This window comes from Oculina patagonica, chromosome 6, assembly GCF_052425735.1.
Source record: "Oculina patagonica isolate OP01 chromosome 6, crgOcupat, whole genome shotgun sequence".
NCBI lineage: Eukaryota > Metazoa > Cnidaria > Anthozoa > Scleractinia > Oculinidae > Oculina > Oculina patagonica.
In genome coordinates, this window is record NC_135763.1 from 19,921,526 (window position 1) to 19,940,635 (window position 19,110).

The following is a 19,110-nucleotide window of genomic DNA, read 5'->3' on the forward strand; positions in this document are numbered from 1 at the left end:
TAAGTAGTTGCTGTAGCGTCATTGTTATTTGTATACATGCATAGTTTTCTTCTACTGAAGATCTCGGGGAAACAACAAACTTACTTTAATTTCTCGCGGGTGATGGGGAAGTGATGAAACGCACTTGAATGCCAAAAATTGCACCATCATACATCATTGTAAGAAAGTATTTCCGGTCTGTGTCATACCTAGGGGTTCGATACGGCATTCAACATGAATTTTGACCAATTTTGTGTTTGAAATTTTCCATTGACCTTGCTAATGTTGTTTTGACTAGTACTGAACCAGGGAGCTTTAGTTATTTTAAAATTTATCTTAAGAATATAAATCGATGATCGGTAAAAATCTTTTAAGCTCACACGACTCGCGGGATTTTTCATATTTATATTTGCCCGTCAGTTCAATACTGATTGTGCATTTCATCAGACACATTGCACCATCATTGCTCCGACTAGCAGCAACTACGTCACGTAAACACAGTGTGATGTGACATACTTCAATTCTTGGATCGATTGGTTTACCGCTGAGGGAAGAACCAATGAAAAATGTAAATATTTTTAATGAGGTGAATATGAATGAGGTATTCGTCAAAATTTCACACACGCTACAAAGGAAGGGTTGCTAAGATTTTGCCTAATCGTGAAGAAGTTAGATTAATAGATTACACTAAAGACAGAGCAGAATAATGAGTGAAGAAGTCGAAGAGAACGTACCCATCTTCCTTTCGTTTAGTAACCTTGGCGTGAAAATAAACGATCGACAAATTCTTGAAAATGTGAGCGGGAAAGTTCACCCGGGAGAAATGTTGGCTGTGATGGGTCCCAGTGGTAAGCTTAAGTTCTATTTTTAAAAGCTTATTTGTAAGTTATATCTCACTGATATTGTTTCCCTCTAAACGATCGATCTGCACAACCGTGTACACTGGTGTCTCCATTGCATTATTTCGTATTAAGATTACCAGTTGTGAGTTATTTAGTCTCATCATAACTAGACTAGCAACACTGAGTCAGCAGTTTCTGTTTGCTTTCCTTGTACGTTTATCGTTTTTTCTTCTATGCAAAATGTCGTTGTCAACCGACCATATGCATGAATTAAAACATTCGTTGCAAAAACTGTAAAAAATGTAAAATTGTACACATGTTTTTGTTTATGAGCTGCTTGATTACGTAAGCTTTGTCCGTCCGCCAAGTGCTCTGCCCACATAGCAGCTCTCGTCACATTGTACATGTATTAGTTGCTCAGCGTTTCCTTTAAACTGATTTTACCTTTTGACGTTTTGAGTTACATGTTCATTCATAATATGGTAGCTTGATTGTTTTAGATTGTTTTTGTTGTAGAAAAGGAATGTTGGGTAATGTGCGCTCTTTATTTATTTAGCAGAAACTAAAATGGCGACGTCTGCAGCTGCTTACTCCTCGCCCTGAGCAAATACAGTACTAACCTTGCTCTATAAATTACTTAATAGATAATTTTACTAATTTCAGTCTTCAGTCTGCATTTTACACCGCAGAGTGAGAATGTTTTTCAGCTGATAATGCCTGAAGGATTAATTAGCTAACAGGTGTAATGGTTAGTTGTTGTTTTTTTTTTTCAGAAATCAGGGTCGGCCAGGGTTTTCAGGTATATGGTATACAGGGGATTTTAAATAGTAGGGTATACAGTATTTTTTACGCTGAAATTAGGTCATTTATGAGTATAAATTAAGTATACTGCGTTTTTCCAATTTTTGGTTTTTTACATGATTTTGAAGGGGAAATTTGGGTGAACTGAGTACTTGTTTTTTCAGGTATATTGGTATACCACTTACCATACCACTTACCCCCCTGGCCGACCTTTAGAATAGTGATTTGTTTAAGGGTTGGGGTCAATTTTTAGGGTCGAGGTTTATAGTTTTTGGTTAGGGTTAGGGTTAAACTGCAGAATAACCAAATTTTGATACCTTTTCAGATGCCCTGCCGAATCGCTTGTCTGAATTTAAAATGTCTGTCGTTGCTTTTTGTTTGGTCATTCTAGGCCTTTTTGTGACTTTTCAGAATTTGGTGAGAAAGGTTACTCTTTGTCACAATTTCATTTTATGTGCTGTCGCTACTTTCACTCAATTGAACAGTGCTCTCTACAAAGTATCTGGGCCAGAGCAGAGGAGGGGGAGCCGCAGCCCCTTCCTGTCCCCCCCCCCCCCAATTTTTGGCAAATTGAATAGGGCAGTCAGGTAATAGCAACCTTGAGGCAGGGAGGTTGCTAAGTGCCAGCTGCCAGCTAATTTCACTGGCTGAATGAGAACTTAAATCCAGCAAAATTTCACACAAACACAAAGACTTCGGCAAACTTTTAGAGCTACCAAGACCAGAAAAGCCAGCTCAGGGCTTGTTGATGAGCCGGCTAAGTGTTTTCTTAGCAACGTCCCTGTTCAGGTTTGAGTACAATGAAGATTTGCTGCTGGGAAAGTTGTTAGTTGTCATCCCAGCAACAAATGCGGTTAATGAAAATGATCTTATTCAACTTCACAGGCACTTAATACACCTTTATTATATAAACATCAGTATGTTTTGATTTTTTTTTATATTTTTTTTTTTTTTTTTTTTTTTTTTTTTTTAAAAATTCTTTTTGGGGTATTGAAAAAAAAAAAATATTAAAAAAAAAAAAATTTCTATCATTGTAGCCTGGATCAGTCCGGGAGTACTGCAGGCCATTTACCACTGAAGTGTTGACTCATTGTTTGTTTGTTTGTTTTAACTTTTAGGTTCTGGTAAAACAACATTGCTGAACATTCTTGCTGGAAGGTTGTCACCAGAAGATGGGGAAATTCTTCTCAATGGAACAAAGTTGAACAAGAAACTGAAGAAGAAAATTTGTTATGTCTTACAAGAGGACATTTTCTTTGCAAATCTGACTCTTCGGGAAACACTTACGGTAGGTGTTACATGTCTTGTAAGTAAACCTTTGGCCTGTACAGTGTATGTTTGAACTGGAGCAACTTTTTTAATAATAATATTGTGTTATTTTTATTTATTTTCAGTTTTCTGCGATGCTTCGCCTACCAGATACATTATCTAAATCACAAAAGTTACAAAAGGTACTTACTTTGTCGTTGCCTAGAAAGTTCTGTATTTTATCATCAATGAGTGCCAAAAGTGTTGAGATACTCTGCACTTTTTGAGTGCCTTGGACAAATTTTATCCCTCACCCCTTTGATATTTACCCCCTCCCCTTGAAACAATGTTCGATTTACTATCTGCACGAATTAAAAAAATTACCCAACTTGCACTTGTTACTTTCTGGCTAATAATAATAAGTAGGCCATGGGCCTAGGGTAAGCTACAGGGTTAAGGTATATTGTATACTAGTATACATGTACTAATTAAAAAAAATCTTAGGGCCAAAGGGTTAGGCCATAATAATTATTGTGATTAGCCATCTGGTAGACCATAACTTGGGTTGACCATATAAGGTCACCCACATTTGGATTCTGTCAAAGTGTTGGTCCCAAAATTAAATGAAAACTTACAATTTGTACATTTTTAGGTTGAGGAAATTGTTGACAACTTGGATGTCAGAAGATGTTTGGATACAAGTGAGATTTTTTTATTACAAGATGGTTCTCTTGCAGCTCAATAAAGAAAACAATTGTGACCCCTACCACCCCCCCCCCCTTCTCCACCCCCTCTTGCCAATGCCTTCTGAATGGTTAACCTTTCAAATCAACAAAGTTTGAATAGTGGGAGGGGGTTGGAAGAGAAATACATTGTTTAGTCCTTCTTTTATTTATAAATAGTTTTGTCCAGTTATTTACAGAAAAGTCTACATACATGTACCGTATTGGTTTCACACTCTTGCTGCATTTTAAATTTAAAACACCAATTTCAAAATTACTTTTTGTAACCTATGTTAATCATTTTACAATTTAATTTCTTAATTCTAGTTGACATGTACCTATGTGGTTTCGTTACCCCAAAAATAATTAAACTAATTATGTTTACAATTGTTATTCCTTCAGAAATTGGAAGCCCTTTTGAGAGAGGATTGTCTGGAGGTATTAGGAATTGAGCATTAATTATAAGTAAACTAAATTTATTTATTTGGTACTTTAAGTTTAGTCTGTAAAATTTACATTGTAGTTGCTCACATTGTAACTTATTGATCATTACATGTACAGTGTTTTACATTCAACTTTACGACTTTATGGTATGGTTCCAGGCAAAAGAAATGCTTGGGGTATCATTAAAGTTAACTGTATCGGATTTAAAATAATGCTTTACCTTGTTCTATCTTAGGAGAGAAGAAAAGAGCAAACATTGGTTGTGAGCTGATAACAAATCCTTCCTTGATTTTCCTTGATGTGAGTTTGTATCAATTGTCATTGATACAAAAATGTACAATTTAATTGATTGCTTAATAAAAGTAGACTTGTCTGTCCTCTTTCAAGTGAACATTGGCTTGTGCCTATAGTTCCTGTAGCAGTGCAGCATGAGATTTATATCCAGTTGATAATCTGTTTGGTAATTCAAATTTTTTTTACTTGACTTTGTATCAGGAACCTACATCTGGGTTGGACTCAAGCAATGCATTGAACCTCGTTAAAACTCTGAAGAACTTTGCAGCAAGAGAAAAGAAGACAGTGGTGACCACAATCCATCAGCCATCAAGTCAGATCTTTTACATGTTTGACAAGGTTCTTCTTCTGTGTGGAGGACAGGTACAGTGCTAGTTAAAAACAATCATGAAAGCTTTCAGATTTTGTACATTGTGTACATGTTAATACCCTTGTTAAATAAATGATGTGATCCTTGCAGTGTGTAAGCAATTTAAGCTATTGTATTTTTGGCCGTAAAAAATACAACGGGATTTGAACTCATGACCTCCACGATACAGTGTTTGTTTTTATTGTTTTTGGTCAGGTTCTTATGTCTCCACATGGGGGACAAAAGAATTATACCTACTTTTGACCTGCTCCCAACATATCAAGGCTTCATAGCTCAGTTGGTAGAGCAATGCACAGGTATTGTGGAGGTCATGGTTTAAATCCCATTGTAGCCTTGAATTTTTTTAAGGCTAAAAAATACAATAGCTTAAATTGGTTGTAACAGACTGCGAGGATCACATCATTCGTTAATCTGCATTCATTAATCCGCAGTTCACATAATATATAATCTTTCATATATTTACTTTGTCAATACCCATAACTTAATAGTTACATTGCTATTACTATATATTTTTAGAAACCAGAATTATACATCTACTTTCAGCGTTCTTACATGATCATGTTTAACATTGAAAGTATGTCATATTTTAAAATAGTTGTTAACTGTCTAGGGAATGGAACTGATAATTAAAAATAATTATCAGTGGTGCACAGAATATTTAAGCATCACCTACAGCTTTAGAGACTGACTATTAGAAAACACAATCTGATTGGCTATGCAAGTGCAGCCTAGTTTTTGATAGACTTAACAAGTGCAGGCAAGTAAAATTGCCAAAATCACAAACCAAAACTATAAAGAAACCATTTTCACCAAACTCTTTGTCAAATAAATCGGCCTCTGGGGTGTGCTAAAACAATTAGAGGGTGCGCTCTTGGTTTCAATCAATTTTTTTATAGTTGACCCACAGCTTCTGCCCCCTGTCAACTATCAGCCAATACAAACATCAAGCTTGCTATCTTTTGGTTAATTATAATTGTATCATCAGGGCACTCTGAGTACATTAAAGCTTGTAAAGCGTGCCTCTGGCTGCTTAATTCTATCAGTTGATTTACATTATATGAATGATCTCACATTGCATGCTCACCCAATGTGGCATCAAACACATGGGAACAAGAGAGAGCGTAACAGTGTTAAGGTGTTTGTATTTTGTTTTAATGACAGATAGCTTATTATGGAAAGGCAAGCAAAGTGCTTGATTTCTTTGAGAGTATTGGCCTGGTTTGTGATGCACACTTCAACCCAGCAGATTTCATATGTAAGTAATAATTCTATATCGTTATTTCAGATAAACATTTTGGTCTGCTTATACGTAGTAAACTCATTTTGGATCTTGTTGTTTTGTGTTTTTTTTATCATTAGTGGAAAAGGTGACAGAAGGAGAGGAAATACAAGAAAAGATTGTGAAAGGCTGGACTGAGAGGTGAGTGTGGTGAAACTACCATATTTACTTGATTAAGGCTCAGTGCCGCCTCATGAAACTGTGCCCTCTGTCGATTATAAGTACCACATAATTATAAGAGCAAACATATTTACAACAATGTGGTGTTTAATTGAAGCATCTGTTTCATCAGACTGAATTTTTCAAGGAGTAAACTAAAAAACAAAATTATATGGTTCAACTTAATCTAAACCAGCCTCGGAAATTTATTTGCCCAGACTATCATAATAATGTTTTTCAGTTCACTGTTTCATTTACAAAATGTTATGTTGATTAAAGAGTGCCACCCTTTAAGCTTTTCTTGGAAACTTTTACCATTTTTAGGTTTGTTTATTTTTGTCCATTATCTTTTGCAAATTTATGCTAATTTATGTGAATTAAATTAATGTATTCAAAAGTATTATGTGTTGTTTCGGACAAAAAAATTTTTCTGGTAGCCTATTTCATATGCTTTCAAATGAGCTATGGCTCTTATCTCAATTCTAAATCCCAGCTGAGAAATAAAATTAAGAAGGACAAAGGTCAATTTTGACAGTAATTTGACCCACCGGCAATGAGTTAAATAAGTGCCATCCCCGAAAAGCATAGTTCTGAGAATCATCACTGTAACATCGGTTATCCTCGTATTGTTTTGTACATGATGAATACCGTTATTCAATGACATGGCGGTGGGTAAAAAGAAAAGTCCGTTTTGTAACAATAAGCAAAACGCGACACGAAACTGTGACACTGGACATGCAGTAATAGAATAATGTTCCCAAGTATGAGGTGCCCTTATAATTTATTTTTATTACAATACAGTAGGTGAATTTGAATGTTGTCACTAGTATTCATATTATTTTGGTGTAAAAACAGCACAGCAAAATATCAAGAAAATTAATAAAATGTGATTTTTTTCCCTTAAAATAAGACCTTTGTAATGAAGCACAACTTCAAGAATCATTGATTTCAACTAAGTTGGGTGGCACCTGTCTTTAGTGCAAGTACCATAATTTATGGTAACTTATTTAGGATTTAAAATAGTTTATGAGTTGCAAAAAGTGAACATTTTATGTCCCACACAAAACGAAATAGCGGGGTGTCCGCAAGGCGAGAGTTGACTGTACATGTAGCGAGTAAAGGTATTCATATAATTAAGTTTACCTTAGTAGGGAGGCTGCCTGTACACAATATCATAATGGTACTTTGGTTGATTTAATGCACATTAAGTTGACCCCTGGCCAAACTAGAAAACATTGTTTCTTGTCATGTTTTTTGGTTGCTTTTACTTAGTAGCTGGAAGCAAGGAAAATGTTTTGCTTCCCGGGTGGCTAAACGAGGAAACAATGTTCCGGGAACAAAGTGTAAAACTTGTGCATAAACTAGTCAACACTGATTCCATGGTGGCTAAACTAGGCGACAAATGTTTCGGAAGCAAAAATTCCATTTGTCGTTAGCCAAGAACATTTTTTTGTTTCCGAGAAGCAAAATTTGTTTTCGCAAAATATGTTTCCCGCGCGGCTAAATTGGGAAACATTTGGCTCCGCAAAAGCGTTTCAATCTGTAACAATTTTTTCTAGTTTAGCCAGGCCTTTACAATATATACTTGTATTTCAGGCGGAGAAGAAATCATAAGTACTCAGCAATGTCTAATATGTATGGACCACCAAGACTTGATACTCCAAGCCCTACTCCTGAGAAAGACAAAGACAGGTTAGAAAACACCCAAGATATGGCAAGTGAAACAAGCAGCAAAAGTTCTGATGAAGAGATAGCTGTAGATAATGCTGAGTGTGGCCAGCCAACAGCTAGTGAAGATGAACCAGGTTATCCTAGCTTAGATGTCGTGGATAATAACTCTGATGTCCCAGCAGAAAAAGACGATTTAAAGATCTCTGCAGGCAACATAGCTAGTGAATCGGATGAAGAGTTGTCAGAGTCAGTCGATCAGAGTGAGGTGGAAGGTACTCCAAGGAGGGACAGTAGAACTGAACTGTTACCTCATGAAAAACAGAAGACGGAGAATGATAACGAAACCCCAAATGGACATGTACCATCAAAAGTTCCTGAAATATCACTAGAGCTTTCAGAAACAAATGAAAGTTCCACTCCCTTGATTGCAAATGCAAGATCATCTCCATCCAAGACCTTATGGAGGAACGTAAGAGGTTCATTTACTAAATCATCTGAAGCTCTTGCTCCAGTTCACACAGAGGCTCAGCTGTCCTCTGCAGACTTCAATGTAGCTGTTGTCACTTACAAGCGTAGCACGTCACGTGATTACTCCAAAGTCGACATTCATGATCATGATGATGATGAAGATCACTCTGCTCTGTACAGCGATATTTCCACGTCATGGGCCACAAGTTTCTGGACACAGTTCACAGTTCTGTTGCAGAGGACATTCAAGCAGTCCAAGCCAGAGATTCTTTCGAAGCTGAATTTTACTCAGGTATGAAATGGTACTGCGCTTATGTAGTGCATTTCTTTGTTTACATGTACGTTCAAATGTGTTACAACTCGAGTCAGGGGTGAAATTCGACGTTATCGTTTACATACATGTCCATTGTGTGAAGATGCTTATGACAACCCATCCAACCGATGAATGCGTATGTGAACAGGCCACAACACTGGAGTTTGTGAACGTTGCCTAAAATTGTTTTTTGCTTACCGAATTCCTAGTTCAGGTTTCAAATCTAAACAAAACATTCTATCATCCCGATATTACCTTGTATACATGTACATGTAGACGAAAGCAAAAACAGAAACATTCATATCGAAGAAGCATTAACAAAGCTACTGAAGAAAGGCTCGATAAATATTAGTAAATTTAATTTGAAGGTGTTGTTTTTTGTCATTAAGACCGAGGTATTCTTCTGGAGTACATGTAACTTAAAGCCCTTTCAGCTTATTTTGTTGCCTGTTTCCCCTTTCATTATAACTATATGCAAGCTGTCGATTATTCCTTGTGAAGATATTATTTCAAATTAGTTTTTATAGCATGAACTCTTATCTTCATTTCAGCACCTTCTTCTCGCCTTGATAGTTGGGTTGATCTGGTTTCAGCTTCCTTACAAAGAGGAGAGTATTGTGGACAGATATTCATTGGTACGTATGTATTCACTATTATCATCTGACAAGGTATACCTACACTGACAATGTCATTGGTCCCGGACTTCCAGTTGTTGCAATGCAAAATTCCCTCCATGAGATATGCCTGCAGGGAATCATGGTAGCTGTATTCATTGTTGCCAAGTCTAGAGCAAGTTTTGTTTAATACAACTACTATGTATCATTCCCTGCAGGCATGACTCATTGAGGGAATTACTATCTGCCTGTCTGAATCTGTTGCTGTTTTTTTCCTTTACCAAAACAATTTTCGTAAAATTTATTATTTGAATGTATTCGCCAATTTAAGGTGACTCGATCGAAATAAATACGTGCTGTATGCCTGTCAAAAATGTCTAATAACTTCACCATTTCTGACTCGATTTCCTTCAAACTTCGCATTTTACTCGAAATTATCGAAGAATAATACGCACGTCAATATGGCGATGTATTATCGTATTTTGCGCGATGTTAACTTTATTGAACAAACCTATTTGGATAAAACTGCTATTTACAGAAAACTGAGCGCTAGGACTTCGTTTAAACTACTGCAATTAGCTAATTATAACATCTTATTATGACTCTCCAAGTTTCCGAGAAATCGTCGGAACAGAAACCTCGTTACAATTTGATCATCAAAAAGTTAATCTCGAGCAAACTTCGGTGGGAATGCCCAGCGCTCCACATTTCGCCCAAAAGTACCAAGAAGGCAAAGAAAGTTCAATTCATCAGTTTTTTAGCTCCAAATCACATTCACCTATTTGCAGCGATGAAAAAGTTTGAGCAAATACTATTAACTCACCATTGCGCCAAAATGTAGGAAGGTCGCCAAATTACGTTTTTCTAAATTAACTAACCGTACGAATGCTTAAAACAACCGGACCATTAAATTGAACATCTACACAAACTTGCGCTCTTTACTTTTCTGGAGCTGCCTTGATTTGGATGAAATAATTTTTAAAGAGAAGCACTACTCCAACCCTATTGTGAACACGGCCATGTTGTTTTTAGATTCTGCAGCTAACGCTAGCAAATTCTTGGATTATAAAATGAAAAATTCAGGATGAATTTTGAGTCAGAGGTTCCTACGTGTTAAAAATTTATTTTTATTTTATTCAAATAACCGCTGTCTTATGGGGTAATGCACCCCCTTATCCATTGTATTATTCAAATTCCCATCAAATTCAAGGCAATTCATAGCGTCAGCTGTAGATTCAAACGACCATGGCCGTGCTCAAAAGAGAGTTTGTAGTGCTTCACTTTAAAAAATTAATTCGTCCATATAAAGGCAGCTCCAGAAACGTAAAGTAGCGCAAAGTTTGTGTAAGATGTTCAATTTAATGGTCCGGTTTTTTAAGCAATTGTACGGTTAGTTTTCATGTAATTTAGAAAAACGTTAATTTGGCGACCTCCTACATTTTGGCGCAAATGTAGTTTATAGTATTTCTCAAACTTTTTCACGCGCTTGAATTTTGGAGCAAAAATATGTTTCTTTCGTTATGTACTGAGGAAGTGAAGCTGGAGCCCAGCCTCGAATTTCGAACTTTTATGATAAATTGTAACGATCTGTTCCGACGATTTCAAACTTGAGAGTAAATAAGATTTATTGCTGCAGTAGTTTAAGAGTCTAGCGCTCAGTTTTCTGTAAATAGCAGTTTTATCCAAATAGGTTTGTTCAATAAAGTTAACATCGCGCAAAACTCACGATAATTACATCGCCATATTGACTGCGTATTATTCTTCGATAAATTTCGAGTAAAATGGAAAGTTTAAGAAATCGAGTAAATGGTGAAGTTATTAGACTTTTGACGGCATACAGCACGTCATTTATTTCGATCGAGTCACCTTAAAGACGTTTGTTTTGTTTTTCAGCTGTTTTTTTGTGTTGTTTACTGGAATTTCACGACACTCTTCGGTTCACTCGTTTCATGTAAGTGATAACATGCATACCATCAGAAGTAGTTCAAAACGTTACATGTAGTTTTAGCCAGCCACAGACCGCGCAATAAGGATAAATATTATGCAACATTTTTTTTTTCACGTACAATTATTGTAAAGGCAAAACATTCATACTGTTAAATGTTTTATTCGACTTTACTAAACTCCATTATTTTCTAACTTTAATCTTTTTTATTTATTTCCACACGACTCCGTTCTTTGTTTGTTCTTTATATGTATGCGATTTCCATGCTGTGTTAATTTTGATTGACCATTATTTTTTGTCTCTTCTTTAATTAAAAAGAAAACGTCTTGTGTGTCCAGTTCACTAGTCCTGCAGTAGTAGCAACATTTTGTATGACTATTTGCTTTCCGAGTTTTCGTTAATTTTAACACACACGTACATTGTAAGAGCTTTATCTTAGACGCACAACTGAGCTATTGATGCATTAATAATAATATTCTCAACCTGTTTTCAGTTCCAAATGAAAGAACAGTGGTGAATAAAGAGCGAGCTGCTGGATATTACAGACTGTCTGCGTACTATTTAGCCAAGCTATTTAGTGAACTACCGCTGGTCATATTACAACCAACGCTGTTCTTAATCATTGTTTATTGGATGGCGGGCTTAAACAGGAGCGAGGCTTTCCTTGGCATGCTTTTCGTTCTTTTGCTAACAGCCCTTACTGGACAGGTGTGCAGTTTTCACTTTTTGATTTTTTTCACTCCGGTGAAGCAAATTAAAAGTTATTTCGTAAGAAACCTCTTCTATATGGGTGGGCTAGAAAATCAACCTTCATGTCGTAAAGTCTTGCGTCTACATGCGTCTCCATTTGACCACGACTTGCGTTGACTTGCGTTAACTTTGGTCGAGATCAAATGTGCACGCGAGTCAACGCAAGTTTTTCACCGTTTGGCCACCAAACGCAAGTCTGTTCGGAAGTTCAACTTGCGACTACTGGCGTATGGTTGCGTTACCGTTTGGCCAGGGCTTAAAAGTAAAAAAAGATTACAAAAAAAAAAAAAAACACACGAAAAAAAAAGAGATTAATAAACTGCACGAAAAGTGAAGAAAAGCGAGAATAAAAGTTATAATCGAAAAAAGTTGGTATTTCCAACGGATTATTTCAATATTAGAAGTCACTATTACGAATAAGAAATTAAATATAAGCTATATCTTTTAATGTCAACAAACAAAAAGGAAACAAACCTTTGCATAAAACCTTGTTTTTGTTGTTCAGTCTGTAGGTTTGTGTATTGGTGCTACAGTGATGGACTTTAAGAAGTCAATTGTATGTGCTGCTATATATGGCCTGACCTGCATGTTATTAGGTGGATTTTATCAGAAACACATCCCGCCATGGCTCTCTTGGTTCCAATACGCTGCTGTCATAACATACTCTTATGATGCAGTCCTTGGCATAGAATTTGCCAATTCGCCGACATTTAGGTGAGCCAAGGGTAAATAACTTCGCGGTGAGCGCGCTCTATTTGATTAACATTCTATTTATTTCATTCCTATACAAAACATGTCGGGTGATCCTCTAATGTGCCAGGCCCCCTCATTCAATCATGTGCAGCTGCAAAAACCTGAGGAAATGAATCCCAACATTGGCTTGAGTGGGGAGGAAGGCAGGGTGGTGGTGGAAGAAGTATTTGCACAATATAGCGATTTTCACTTGAGTGCTGAAAGTTAGTTCACGTTTGCTTTCGCTTAGCATTACTGCGCTTAGTGATTGGGTTTAAAAAAAATGGTGCCACTTTCTCAACCAATCAGAAGGAAAACCAGAACCAAACGTGGCTTACTCATGCACGTTTTCCCGCGCTTCGTTCCGGCTAATTTATTCACTTCAAGTTTTGATTGGTTCTCTGGATTGTCTGTGTCCTTTTTGGCTGGCCACAGTAGTTACTTTGGTTTTGGTTTTACGAAACTCATTCGAAACCCGCTCTATATACGATTGTCTGCCAAATACCTAAGCATCAATTTACCGCATCAATCGCTATATATATATAAAAAGCGTGTTTCTTTTTTTCGATTATTTTTTTCGTCGTTTGCTTTCTTGACAAACAGTCTTCTGTAATGAAGTATTAGGATTAGTATAAGGAGTAATTGCTCTCATCCCTCTCGGTGTGTTTCGATATAACTACATGGTTACCTAGGGCTCCTTGTCGTAGCTTCGTTTTGCAAGTACTTACTTACATAAAACAATCTTTTTTACCTCATTTAGTTGCTCAGAAGTGGACTCGTCATATGCTGGGTGCAGGAACAATGGAACCGCCATTGAAGGCAGTGAAATCATAGAAAAACTAAATGTGGCAAGAACTGCAGGCGAGAATATTGCCGCACTCTTCCTGTTTATCGTAGTATTCAGAATTTTAACGTATCTTTCACTGCGCTATGTTCACAAGCCGAAATGATCGGAATGAGTGTGGAGTGGGAACAGTGAAAAAGGACATCGTATCTATGAAGAAAAATGCCACGTGAATGGAAAGTCACGTGCTCGTCACTTTTATGCTCAATATACATTGCAGCACTCGATAGAAAGAAAGCTGATATCAACGGATTTTTGGAGTTCTTTAATTAATAATAATATTTAAAATTTATTTGAAATCACTATTTTAATAAACGTGGAGAATATAAACTGTTCAAAGAAAGCTATATTTATAATTTAATATACTGTAAACAGCTGGTTAAGGATATTTAGGAGGCTCGCCATTCAGCTATTCTCGTTATTGTTAATGGAGACTACCTTGAATTGCTGTTGATTTCTAGTTTCATTTCAAAGGAAAGTTGTATCGTTGAGTTTTCTCAATCAGAATATCTAGTGCTTGTATGTTTTCTTCATATGGATTCAACTCAAATTTCTACCATACTATTCTTGATTTTAAGGGAATTAGTCTACATACGGTGTCATGTACAAGGCGTTGGCGTACAAAATATCGCCATCGTATAAAAACGTGCCTTCAATTCTTTCTTTCTTTCTAGAAAGCCTCAGACGGTACTATAAAGTACTGATAAATATAATAGCAATATAGGTTTGTACATGTCTCAATGTGACTGGTGATGTACTTCCATTTTGAAAAAAAAAATAAAGTTTCAGTTGATGTTTTATTGTTTCTTTCTGTTGAAAACACAAGTCAAAACCCTCTTTGTGTCGTTAACTGGATAGCAGGTTTAGCTTAAGGCCTGGCAAAACGCGGAAACATATTTCCAGAAATATTCGTAGCGCGCGCATGTTTTCCCAATGTTTTTCAATTCTGTCATACTACTCCAAGAAGCAAAATTTCCTTGTGCTAAACCGCAGAAACATTCCTTTTTTCCGCACAGCATGGAACCATGGCAAAACGAGGAAACAGTTATGGAAACATGTTTCTGGAAACACGTTTCCTCGTTTTGCCGGGCCTTACCTTGCTTATAGTTACGTTGTAATAAGCCATTTGTTGACGTGCTTTTCCGTGCTAGCGGCGAGTGCGATGCGCGAGGCAGTTTTGCGTGTCACGTGCCCAGTGCACTCCAGAACACGCGGTCTCTGCTGAACAAGGTCTCTATATAGCTGATGGATTAAGCTGTTTGGTTTGAGCGCGGTGTACGTAGTGTTGTGGGCCTGTTGGACTCCGCGTTTCGCCTGATCACCAAGCCCCGCGCTCCATGTTTCCCGCCTTTCACCAACGAAATGCAATGATGCGTGGAGACGAGATGGATACCAATCCATTTAAAGTAATTTTACTCGTTTTTGTAAATCGGTAACCAAGTTTATATTGGATGGATTAAGTCTTTTAATGTTGAATAGTAAATCTTTTACTTTTTGATGGTTTGTGTATTGCTATATCATGATTTTGTTGAACTCTAGCAAGCGGCTACCTGATAGTCACAAAAACACAGTCAGGCTGAGATGTATCGGGCGTGAGATGAATGGTGTATTGAAATGTTTCCTTTACAATTGACTTCTCAAAATGCCCTGAATGGGATGCTCAGTTCTTAGCTATCAGTCAAATTTTCCCAGCTGAATGTCATCAGGTTAAAAATAAATGTTTCTTTTCAGCTCATACTTTACATATTTGGTCGTTTCTTAAGAATCAGTTTAACCCTCTCATGACCTTCGTTTCACCTCAGTGAGTTGGTTTTCAAGGGATCGTAACATGACAGAAAGTCACAAAATGCATGACGTTGGTTTACACGCATTATGTTCATATATTAACAGCATTTTATCTTAAAAATTTTTACAATATTTTCTACAATTTTCGATTCCATTAGCTCCTAATATCTAGTGATTGCAAACTATACAAACTAGCCAGGTTTTTCTTCCCTTTGCCTCCCCTATTCATTACTGAGCTTCCATCAACCTTACACAAGATTGTACATATGAGACTTCACATTGATTGGAGGGGAGCGAAAAACTCTCCAACAGTTCGTGTCTGGTGTTTACTTAAAACAAATTAAAACTAACTGAAATCATGTGACAACTTCTTCCTCGACTACTTTTGTTTTATATTATTGGCGCTGGTAACTCAAGGTTTCATTCCCACCTCGGTTTCCAAAAAGGAATCTGATTCTGTACCGAATTTGGTTTGGATTCCTTGAAGCTAGACTTTTTTGTCTCTTTGTGCTTTCTGGCCGATTCGGAGGGGCGGGAGGTGGGATAGCAAGTCACAATAGTACCCCTAGCCCTAGAAAAAAATTGAGGTAAAAACTAATGAAACTATTGAGGAATCCTTGTTGACATAATTGTTTACATTTGCCTCATATGACATACGACTTTGCGTAAAGAAGGCATCATGCTGCATGTATACCGTATCCTGCGAACAGGCTTTCCAGAAATTTTCGGAAAGCGCCGGTGACGAGGTGCGAAGCGCTCTCCAGAAAGCCTGTTCGCAGGCTATGTATACCGTAATTACTCGAATAAGCGCCGCCCCCCGAGAAAGCGCCGCCCTCGAATAAGCGCCGCATTTAGGATAAAAAATGTTAATAAGCGCCGCCCCCGAATCAGGGCCGCATTCCTTATGTGGCGCTTATCGGAGAAAACTCGGTTAACTTAAAACAGCACAACAAAGCACGTCTAAAACAAACTTGGACATTTGTTTCCATCAAAAGCGATGTTTCGCAGTTCAAAGTGATTGTTTTACCGCTCGCCCATTAGTTTTCTATTCAACATTCTTACAATACGTAGTTCTGTAAATGTTGTGAAGCCCGCGATCTTTGCTAGAACAGCTTACACCACTTCTCTCTTCAGCAAGAGACGAATACTAACAATCAAAAAACGCTATTTTCAATAACTGTAAAAGATAAGATTCTTTGTGACCTCCAAATTTTAAATAAGCGCCGCCCTCGAATAAGCGCCGCACTTGAAGCACGAAAAATTTAATAAGCACCGCGGCGCTTATTCGAGTAAATACGGTATACGAATTGACTCCAAAGAGCTTGTGAAACTTATTCGGCGAAATTTTAATATTCTCAACCATATTCAGAACTGATATTTCTGTAGCTCGATCAGAAACTGAATGAGGCAAATATTGTAAGTAAGGATTCACAACCGGCTTAAACAATGTGTCATGCAGTGAATAACTTTCTTAATGGGTTAACGTGTGAGGGACTTTTGCTCAGAGGGAATGAATGACTGTAACGTGTTGTACGTGATGTCAAATGACTTTTTTCTTCCAAGAAATCTTTTTCAACGAAGGTCATAATCATTTCCATATATTAATCGCTGTCATTATGGAGGAAAATGGCTCAGCCATCTAAAAAAGGACGATAGTAATTTGTTAACGAGCTACGTAATGAAAAGCGTATTTTGAAAAAAAGTGGCCATTTTTTACGTTTGTCGTTTGTAATCCATCTCAATCTTTAGCTCTGCATTCGTAACCATTTGTTTTTTTTTTAATTTTTTGGTGGCTAAATTTCTACCTATATACTATGGGAAAAAATTAAGGCTCCTTTTCAATTTAAAAAGTAATTGTGTTTTCACTAGAAAAATGACTCAAAAAATATCGCAATATTTTTCTTTAAATTTAGATGAGTTTCTATGTCATTTACAGTGCTAAAGTCTCAAAAACGATGAAAATCTCATTGATTATTTTCGTACTGATAGAGCTACAAATACACTCAACGAAAATAAAATACTTTTGTGCTTTCAAAAAAGTAAAACTGGGCTTCATCTAATATGTTAGCGGTGCAACTTTTGAGTGAAATCGCACTGAAAAATTATGATCGTTTTGTCATATCATATACCTGTACTAAAAAAAAGTGCAAGCAAATTCGACAAAACCCATTCCCAACACAATTAATGATTCAACTTTATTACCAAGATTTATTCTGCGAATGAGTTATTCGACATTTTTCATCATGTTCATTGGATGCATGTTAGTTTGTGTTGTCGACGTTTTTATTCCTCTCCCGTTTTTACGCCATCGTCGTTTCCGTATTTCCTCCAACGAAAACACCTGCTACGCCAGCTAGCATTACGCAGGAATCAATTTATAATAACACTGGAAGATATACTATGAGAATTTTCAGTTACACGGGATTTTTTCGGGATCTGGACGGTTTTTCGGTGAAATTCAGTTTTATAACGGCGCCCGAGTAAGACACCAAGATGTTTGTTGTGAATACACAGTTTTAAATTCACCTGTAATTATGTGTTCTTAATTAAAAATTAGGAAGCTAAAGTCGTTTTGTATGCAAACAGGAATTTGAGCTAAAAGGAATTGAAATAAAAAAAAAACTTGGTGTCATTTTACCGGCAAAGAAAGGTGTTATTAATTTATTGTGTAAGGAAAGAAGTACTTTAGTTCAACCTGTAGCACAGCATTGATTATTATAAGATATATCAGGTTATGATTTTAAGTATTTTTTTTCAACAAGTCCACAAGATCCTTTCTAAGATGGAGAAAATGCTAAAAATGTTCTATTTGTTTAGTGCCTTTGTTTGCTTTGCCATTAACAGCTTAAATTACTTTAACAAATTAGCTCATCGATGTGAAAATTAAGGGCTTTTATTAATGGTAAGTTCAACAAAAGCTGATATCAAGACATATTTATAATAAAAGTTTTATTGTATATCGTGAAAATGGCTTTCATGTCCGGCTATAGATTTCCGCTTGCTGTCTGTTTTGCCTGTCTGTTTGTGCAGACCCTCTTGCGCACATATCCCAGTTAAACAAATTGGCATTTTTGGTAGGGGATAGACAGTTGACATATGTCAAAACTGTCTTTCATTTAGTCTTTGAAAAGTAAATCATCCTAAAATTACCTAAGATGTGACAAACAGCATGTCCAAGCCAAACGCTGAATTTCGTCCTAAGCGAGATATTTACGGATAAGACTGCTGCCACAATGTTATTGGTCTTTCTTTTCCTTGGACGGATTTTTCAAGGATGCGCTGGTAAGAACATGTCAATGATTTTATTATCGTTTTGCTTGTTGAAAAGTTGGCTCATTTTGCCTGATAAACAAGCTGATTGGATTATATTAATTTATAATTGTTAATAAATAAGTTTACAGCAACCACCAATACTTATGTTTGGTTTTAGTATTTTTTTGTGACAATTACTTGCTGAAGGCAAATGTAATATTAGTGAATATTCACCGAGGCAAAGTCGAGATCATTTACCACATTCAGTGGTGAATTTACCACTGTTCAGTAGTGAAAAAATAATGTTAGTGTAATTTTCAGAAGTGAATATCAAAAGCTATAAAATTACTTAAACAAGAAAAATCCATGCATTCATAATCCATACCCTTCAATAAGCTACAAAACTTTAGACGAGTCCCTTTATAAAACAACTAACTCCAAAACTAAACTTGAGCGCGCTCGCCAATTGCGCGATGTTTACCGACGAGTACTGAAACATTCACACTGAAACAATGGAGTCGGAGTTTCCAAATTTTTCGCTAAATTTGGATTTTGAAAATTTAGGAAATGAAACTCCAAACAAACGAGTAAAAAAATG

The 19,110-nt window shown here is 36.6% G+C and overlaps 1 protein-coding gene across 2 annotated transcripts; it reads left to right on the forward strand.

The window, feature by feature from the left end:
* Positions 1-546: 546 nt before the first annotated feature.
* LOC144656827 (uncharacterized) lies at positions 547-14,272 on the forward strand. Of its 2 annotated transcripts, XM_078517070.1 has the most exons (16): positions 705-827; positions 1,485-1,569; positions 2,741-2,910; positions 3,017-3,073; positions 3,523-3,571; positions 3,995-4,030; positions 4,272-4,336; positions 4,532-4,693; positions 5,862-5,955; positions 6,060-6,120; positions 7,735-8,569; positions 9,142-9,225; positions 11,098-11,155; positions 11,643-11,857; positions 12,405-12,613; positions 13,392-14,272. In XM_078517070.1, exons 4-16 carry the CDS (start codon positions 3,026-3,028, stop codon positions 13,579-13,581), a joined length of 2,106 nt encoding a protein of 701 aa, XP_078373196.1. In that variant the 5' UTR covers positions 705-827; positions 1,485-1,569; positions 2,741-2,910; positions 3,017-3,025; the 3' UTR covers positions 13,582-14,272. The 2 variants fall into 2 exon arrangements, with proteins under 2 accessions (XP_078373195.1, XP_078373196.1); XM_078517069.1 differs by lacking the exon at positions 1,485-1,569 and having other exon boundaries at positions 547-827.
* The last annotated feature ends 4,838 nt before the right edge of the window (positions 14,273-19,110 follow it).

What these genes read in the sequence shown, in the direction of transcription:
- LOC144656827 (XM_078517069.1), top strand. Translation starts at nt 686, where the DNA reads ATGAGTGAAGAAGTCGAAGAGAACGTACCCATCTTCCTTTCGTTTAGT. An exon ending in CAGAAGATGTTTGGATACAA is followed by an intron (nt 3,572 to 3,994) that starts GTGAGATTTTTT and finishes TTATTCCTTCAG; the next exon opens with AAATTGGAAGCCCTTTTGAG. An exon ending in GTGAAAGGCTGGACTGAGAG is followed by an intron (nt 6,121 to 7,734) that starts GTGAGTGTGGTG and finishes CTTGTATTTCAG; the next exon opens with GCGGAGAAGAAATCATAAGT.